The following is an 8175-nucleotide window of genomic DNA, read 5'->3' as shown; positions in this document are numbered from 1 at the left end:
TCCTAGTCTCGGTCGCGGGGCCGCGGCGCCCGAAGCCAGTTCTCCTCGCGCCTCGCCGGGGGCGCGTGGGCAGGAAGAGGCGCGCGGGGGCGGGCACTGGCCATTAAGCTCCGGCCCCCGGGCGAAGACGGGAGAGGCGAGGGCAGGGAGGCCAGCGGGTCACGGGAAGCCGGCGATGGCAGCAGGCAGTGTCCGCGGGCGGCGAGGCGGCGGCGGAGGCGGCGGGCGGCGCGAGGAGCCCCAGTGATTGGCACAGCCCGAGCCGGAGGAGGAGGCGAGGGGAGGGCGGAGGAGGAGGAGGAAGGGGCGAGTGCGGCGGAGGCGGCGGCGGCGGCGGAGAGGAGCTGTGCTTCCACCTCTCCAGCCCCGGCAGGACGGGGGCGGCCGCCGCGGGCCTGAGGTGGGGACGGCACACAGCTTCGCCGCGCGCACCCCCGCCCAACAGCGATCCGGACTACCCGAGGCGAGCGGGAAAGCGGCAGCGGCAGCGGCAGCGGTGGGAGAAGGATGCAGGGGAAGAAGCCGGGCGGCTCGTCGTCGGGCGGCGGCCGGAGCGGCGAGCTGCAGGGGGACGAGGCTGAGAGGAACAAGAAGAAGAAAAAGAAGGTGTCCTGCTTCTCCAACATCAAAATATTCTTGGTGTCCGAGTGCGCGCTGATGCTGGCGCAGGGCACGGTGGGCGCCTACCTGGTGAGTCTCCGTGCCAACTCTGCCGCGGAGCCCCTTCCCCAGCCCCGCGCCCGGGCAGCCGGCTGGCATGAGGAGGGGACGAGCGGGCGTGACCTCCGCCCGGCGTGGAGGTTGGCGAGTGGTGCAGAGGCGGCTGCCGGGGGAGCTGCCGGCCGGGGCCGCTGAGCGAGCCAGGAGCGGGCGGGACCGCGGATGCCGGCAGCTGTTCGTGCGGCCGGCGGGAGCTGGGGGGATTCGAGAGGCTGCGGGCAGGTGGATGTGAAACCTTTCCTCTCCCCCTGGAAAGTGTAGCCAGAGGGCGAGTTCAGGAGCCCCCCTGGAGAGGAAAGGCATCGCGGATTTCAGGTGACCTGCACATGGGGAGAAAAGCCAGTTAGCATCCTGCGTCCTCTACTCTCCATTCCGTCTGCCTGGAGAGCAAATCCATTATGCATCATTTTCTCCGGGCGTTTTCTCCATCCGCCAATTATTGGGGTGGGGGGGCGGGGGTTAACATCTTGGAGTAAAATGCTCCCGAGTGTGGCCTGATCCAAACCAGGGCTGCTTGGGGACTGCCCATCTCCGTCTCCCCGTAGCCATCTCTCAGCGTCTGGAATAAAGTTACCATACCTGGAGAGCAGCTGAGAGTTTGTGTAGTAGTTCCCGCTATCCACTCTTGGACCTAAATTCCCCACCGCCGTCTCTCGCCCACAAGGGGATTGCATCATTTTTCACAATATATGTCTATTTCATTTGCCTACTGAAAGGGGATATTGATGCTCAAACGGCTCAGGGGTACATAACAGAGCAGAGGAAACAGCTTGTAATGACTCAGCACTGTCAAATACCCACTTTGCCGCTCTCCCGTGCCCCTCGCAGGTGGTCCCAGCTTGAGTTGCTGAGAGTTCACGTCCAGACCTAAGTATAGTCTTGCCTGGACACGAGAAGATGTTTCCGAATGTAGAGTGTTAAATCACTGCTTGACTGTTGACCTGAAACTGGAATCAAATGCCACAGACTTTGGGTGTTAGCGAGCAAGTTTGATGAAGATAGAATTGGGCAAGGTTTTGGCTGCTGGATAGCCATGTCCAGAGATAGACCTGTGCTCTCCCTGGTGGTGCCCCTTATCCCTTCTTGCTGGCCGTTGGGCGACAGTTCACGAGGGCCGGATGCTGAGTGCCTTGTGCCATTCATAACCCATCTCCTGGGATGCAGGGCTTGCTGTCGGAAGGAGGTACAAGCAGGCTTGGTCCGTGCGGGGGTGAAGCCAGTTGCGTGTTTCTGCTAGAAGCTTGTTCAGACTCCGCTCTCTGCCTGGGATGACAGAAGTACAGGGCTTCTGAAAATCAGACTGCACTTCCTCTGCCCCTTGGGAGACGAGAGGCATCGGCGTTCCTGCCTCTGTGCTCCCACGACTTGTGTGCTGCAGAGGAGCCTTGTCACCAAAAGCCCTTTCTGCTTCCTGTTCGTATTTTTGTTTTATAAGATGTACTTTTTTAATGGTTCCTGCGCACAACTGCAGACAGTACCTGTGGCCTTTGCAATGGGGGTTAAGCGAGAGCCATGCCGTGTGGGTCAGTTTGTTAGACCTTCCTTGGAGGGAATTTGGCCGTAAAGTAGATACATACATTACTACGATGCACATGCACGTTAATAAGCATGTGCTGGCTTTTGCAGGAGCACAGACAGAGTATGTAATTCCTAGCCAGGTGGGTCTGTGTTTAGAAGAGGGCCATCAGTGTGTCCGCGGCTGCCCCCAGTTTAGCAGTTAGTTTCAAGCCGGTTTTGTTCAGTAGAGAGCAGCATTCATCACGTGCGGCAAACACCAACATAACTTTTCACACCGTGAGTGATAAAGGCGTGGGCTTAGGTTTGGCTCACCGCGATCTAAGGGTTTTAGAAAGAAATGAAGCTGGACTTCAATCAGATGAGTGGCCTAAGGTCCTTTAGAACGTTAAGGAGCAGAGGGCTGGTAGAGTGGAAGATGTATAGAGGCGGGGTGGGCGCCCGGAGATAGGAAGTTCACTGGAATCCTGCAACAGGCAAGTGGCAGCCAGAGAAACTCAGTCCACCTGGTGGGGGCCTCCTGGTACTTACGGCCTGGGCTGGTGAAAAGCCTGGTTCAAGGGGTAGGGTGACAGGAATCAACAGGTGACTGGCAGAAAGCAGATAAGGCCCAGGAAAGGACAGGCCTGGGAAATTGAATTCATTTTGATTACTGGGAGTGGAGGCATAAGGTGCTCAGGGCATTGCCTTGCCTGGCTGCCCTCGACTCTCTGCTGCCATCTGAACCTCATGAAAATAAATAGTTTGTTCGCCAGGGTTGACTGAATCAGCTTGCTGTGTGTTTTGCTCTTCTGGCTCACTTGGGAGTTTTTGTCTGTTATTTGGCAGGTGGAATAAAAAGTTTGTTATTCCTTCAGCTATGTAGATTTTGTTAGGGATAATTTGAGAATGAAAGATTTCAGGGTGTTTGCAGGAAGGCAGATTTCTTCCTTTTAGTTCATCTCAGGCTTGTTCAGGACACCTGAAAACCCGTGATTGTAGGTGATCACATATGCAGGGCCCGTGTGCAAGGTGTGTGTTCTATAGGATTGCAAATTCTATGCCAGTGACATGATTTCCTACTTGATTCCAAAAGTCTATGCCGCTACCTTTTATTTTGTCTTCCCAGGTGCCATTTATTTTGCATATGGAGGCTTCATTTCATTTTTCCCTCTTTTTTCTCTGAAAAGACAGGTTGCCCAGTGACTGAGTGACACAGGTACAGTCTTCCCAGCTACAGAACAGAACCAGGAAGCGGCCTGTGGTTTGAGAAGCAACTTTGAAAAGCAGGACTCGGGGTGTGTGTGTGTGTGTGTGTGTATTCCTTTAAAGAACCTGCCCAGGGTGGGAGCTCCTGTGTACATATGAGAAAGCCACCAAGTGTTAAGCTAGCCAGGGGGCCAGTGAGTGCCTGGAGGGGTGTCGGTGGTCTCCCAGAGGAGTGCAGAAGAACACTGACGTTGACCCTGAAGCCCAGGCTTAGTGATAACGTGGATAAGGTGACCCAGGTGAAAGCAGCTGGGGCCAGCTGAGGATTCCGAGATCTGTTACTGTTCGAAATATTTTAATTGGAATCATGTTTCAGATCATGTTTCAGATATTTTAATTGGAATCATGTCAACAGTCCTAGGGATGTCCTCTCCTAGTCACTTAAACTGCTTGATGGTCTACAGAACACTTGCTCAGGGAGAGAAGAGAGGCCCACTCAATGTGGTTGTCACTGTTTGCGGAATACAGCATACAGTTTAATTTTCCTCTGCTTGGGTCTCTGCTTAGAGTGGCTCCAGTCTGAACTCGCCCACCAGCAAGTGGTAACATCTGCCCGAGTCGAGGCCGTTCTGAGCGTGCGTCACTTTGTGTGCACTTTATGGGGTTCTGCGGACACGCACTGAGGTATTTCGAGCCACTCACCGAGGGTGGGGCCGTACACAGAGGTCCGTGTGTGCTGTCAGACCACTGAGGCCTGGAGCAGAGAAGGGGGTGTTGTCCAGGAAGTTAACGCTTCTGCCACCTCTGGACAGCTGTGAGCGATGCTCACGTGCAGTGCATTTGAATTTCCTCCGGATGAAAACTTTACGAGACCGGTTTCGTCTCTCCTGGGGGCACACAGGTGGTCTGTCCGCGCCGGTGGCGGGCATTTCCCTATGTGGAGTTGCTCAGAGCTGACGTCTGTGGTTGCGTTGATGCGTAGAGAGATGAATATCTGAGTGTGTTTAACAAGGTTCCAGCTCACTGCTTCATAGTCAGTCGCCTTGTTTTTCGTCGGGCCTGAGAGCGTCCAGTGGGCTGGCGATGAATGGATGAGCAGAAAACGCTGGATTTATTAGTTTTTTTCCTAAAGAAGCATCATTTTGAATTTGGGTTTTTGCATATCTAACCCAGAAGCAGACAGCTGAGAGACATTTTTGAAGTCCTTGTCAAATTAGTATGACGATGACTAAGGCAACTGTATTTTACTCAATCAAATTATTTTATACACTTGTGGTTTACTCAAAGTGACAAATTCCCTGCCATTTGCATAATTACTATGTAGCCCCAGGTAGTAAGAAATAAAATTACCTTGATTTTTTTTTCTTACAGCTTGGTTGAAAATGTTTAGCTAGTAATTATTTAGAGGAAAATAATATTTCTGAAAATGCCTTTCAACCAGCTTTGTGTAAACACCTTAGTTTCTGTGGAGAGGTTTTCGTTTGTGTGTTTAACAGCGGAACAAATCAAATTAGTTGTAAAGCGAGCGAGATCTCTTCCCTGTTTTGTAACTCGCTTCTCCGTTTTAGACGGAGGACCCACAGGCGTCTCCGCTGGGGCAGTGCCTTGCTCATCCATTGTTCAGTATTTAAGCTCGTCTTTTTGCCCGTGCCTGGGAGAGCATTGTTTTGTTTTAGGCTGGGTACGTTTTCTCCTGGGCAAAGGGCAGCTTGAGCAAGCGGGCCTCTGCAAATTTCTCTCGCTCATCTTTAAGCAAGTTTTGTGGGGCTGCCTTGTTCTGGGGCTGGGTCACTTAGCAGACTGGCCCTGGGGCAAGTGTAATCTCACAAGCAGTGATGAGGGTCCGGCTGCAGTTCCCGTCGACATGGGCCTTGAATACAGACACGATCTGGAATAGTATTGGCTGGTTCCAGAGCTGGAGCAGAGGTTGGCTTTGGTCTCGGGGTGTGCCAGGCCTTCTTTGGAGGGGCTGGGAGGGGCACGGCTCATGCTGAGCTGACCTTGGTTCTTGGCTTCCAGAGGGCTCCCTGAGGTGTCAGGCAAGGAAGGCGGGGCCTGCCAGGTCACCAGGGGCAGGCAGGTATGCAGAAGCTGCTTACAACTGTCTACATTTCTTTAGCACCTTACTTCCAACTTCACGAACACAGTTACCTTGCACAGGCTTAACTGCATTGAATAACCACATTCCTCCTCCAATGCAGAGAAGAGGACAGCATCATTTCTGCTAACTTACAATTCGTACATGTGGTCCAGTCTGTTACACTGCTTTGCGCATACATCCAGTGTTTGCACACATGCCCCTGTGCAGGGTCACACACACCAAATACTGTATGCGGTGCCTCTGGGAAGATGTCAAGGGACGTTTCAGTGGTGATTTTGATCGCGTGGCTTGTGTGTGGATTTAGAGCTCCCCTGATGACTAGTCCCATGTGTTTGATTCCCTCTCAGAAGTGTCTTTGGTACTCTGTAGGCCAGGAAGAAAGCATCCTTACTCTTTCTCTTTATTTTTGCTTTGTTTCTGTATCTGTGTGTACAAAATAGATAATAAACAGGAAAAGAGCAGGATCACTGACCTGGGTTCATAGGATAAGTGAGTTGATGTGGTTGGAGACACTTGTGTTTTATATAACAAAGTGCTTGTGGGGTAACGTGAGAGGAAGTGTTGCTGAATGGCCAAAACTGCAAGTTACATGGTTACAGCTCCCGGGAGAAGAACAGTAAGACCCAGTGTTCATTGTTGTGCTCCCTCCTTTCCGGCTCTGGGGCCTTGGGCTGGTGACTTAACCTCTCTGTGCCTCGGTTTTGCATTTTAGGTCATGGTAGCGCCTACCCTCGTGGCATCGCTGTGTGAGTTGAGTCAGTGCATGTAAAGCACTTTGAACATTAGCTGGCACAAGGTACCTGATAAATACTAGCTGCTATTATTAGTGACATGGTTATGCACACTTACTACAAACATAGTGAGTTTGTAGTCCCAACAAATGAGAAATAAAATTACTTCAATCAGGCTTTGATTCTGGTGTAGTGAACCATACATTTAAGTTGCCTCTTAGCCTGTGTGAACGTTTCATCTGGGAGCTAAAACTTTTTTAAAAGCAAGAAATAAAATAATTACCAGTTGCTTATTCTGTTTATTTCCGTATTATAAATACAGCAAATCCCTTTTATCTTAAAGATGCTGTAAAAATTACTAGTCACGTGACAGAGGAACCCACCGTGGTCGTGGTGGTCCTGACCCTGTAGAGTCAGTGCGTACTTGGAAGTGGGTGGACAGAGGCAGCGCAGGGGCAGCTGGGAGGGACGGGTGCCCTGATGCCTCCCCGGGAAGCCCTCGGTACCTGTTGCTCTGGCCTTGGGCCACAGGTGGGGAAGACTGCGACAGTGGTCTCGGGGGCAGGCAGTTGAGGAGCAGCGGAAAAGTCCTGAACTTGGGGTCAAGACACCTGGGTTTGAACGTGGTCCTGCTCCTTACCAGCTCCTGGTGACTTGGTTTACCTGTGCCTCAGTATCCTCATCTGAAAATTAGATATAATGAGATTCTTACAGGTAGTTAAGAGATTTAAATAAATGGACACATGACAGAGTGCTTCTCCTAGGGCACAGTATTCAATGATTGTTTTACCAGTGACGGCATAACCCTCCTCATTGACCTTGGCCCAGTGCAAGTCCCTTTCTGGGGCCCAAGGATTTGGGTTTTGTGTGAGGCCTGGGCCATGTTTCCTAAATTAACGATCTGTGCCCTTGTAGCTTGCTCTGTTTCTCTGGATGAAAAGCGGCCACTTCAAGGCAGCCTGGGGTGTCAGGAGGAGGGGACCGAGGAACATATGTCGTGGACATATGCTGCCCTGTGGGCAGCCTTATTCAAGACGTGTGACCTCGGAGCTCAGCCCCGGTTGCCATGAAGGGCTCAGGTCTTCGCTGCGCCCTGTGCTGTCACCTGAGTTCTTGTGCAGTATATTAAGCAGGACTCAGCAGGAGCAAATACGGGCATTTTCCTGATCTTGGTCCTTTTTGGTTTCCCAAAAGCAGAGCAAATGAGCTGTGGATACAGGCTGATTTCCCTCCCTGTGGATTTGCCCATCTCGGCTTCTGGCGACGGTTAGGAAGTGTCTCCTTCAGCACCGCTCGCTTTCATCTCTGGTTTCTGAGGCTGCCTCCCTCCCCCTGTCTGCTCACACCTGCCCTTGGGAAGGACGGGGAGTGAACCGGCCCATCTTCAGTGAATCAGGTTGGGCTTCGCTGAGGAAGGGAGCCTCCCAGCTTTCTAAAGCGCGGGACCTTCAGCAGCCACAGCTGTGCAGTGAGGGGCCGGGGAGCCTGCCCCTGGGCCTTCTGGTGACAGCGCAGAGACAGGAAATGTCCCATTGGATGCAGGCACAGTCCCCGCAGTTGGCTGCTCCTCACTTCTTCATTTCGGTTCTTCTTTGTGGCTCTGAGTTGAACCCTTCTGAAAAGGGAAGCCCTTTGGGGTGGAGGATTGAGTAGCTCAGTTCTTTAATAGGAGTGACAGTGCCCAGCCTGGCTGCTGCTTAACCGACTGGACACTTCTCTGAGAGACAATAGTCGGACATGAGAATGTTCCTGGACTTGAAGCAAAAGTCTCATTTGTGACTTCGCACTCACTGTAAATATGTAAAAGCAAAGGCAACATAGGTTGCTACAAGCCCTCCTTCTTGACAGGGACTGGGGGTGGGTGGGGAAGAGGTAGGGATCCCACTTTTCCTTTTCTCCTCCCTTTGCTCTCATGATTTC

At 52.3% G+C, this 8175-nt stretch overlaps 1 protein-coding gene across 4 annotated transcripts in view; it reads left to right on the top strand.

The window, feature by feature from the left end:
- Positions 1-272: 272 nt before the first annotated feature.
- The window catches only part of SLCO3A1 (solute carrier organic anion transporter family member 3A1), a 199454-nt gene continuing 191551 nt past the window's right edge, over positions 273-8175 (top strand). For 2 of the 4 annotated variants that reach the window (XM_036013120.1, XM_036013119.1), the window contains exon 1: positions 273-690. In XM_036013120.1, coding sequence (XP_035869013.1) covers positions 508-690 — 183 coding nt within the window. In that variant the 5' untranslated portion in view covers positions 273-507. The remainder of the gene's footprint in view (positions 691-8175) is intronic. The other 2 variants (XM_028502409.2, XM_028502410.2) reach the window with 2 other exon arrangements.

This window comes from Phyllostomus discolor, chromosome 12, assembly GCF_004126475.2.
Source record: "Phyllostomus discolor isolate MPI-MPIP mPhyDis1 chromosome 12, mPhyDis1.pri.v3, whole genome shotgun sequence".
NCBI lineage: Eukaryota > Metazoa > Chordata > Mammalia > Chiroptera > Phyllostomidae > Phyllostomus > Phyllostomus discolor.
This window is presented reverse-complemented; position numbering and strand designations above follow the sequence as displayed.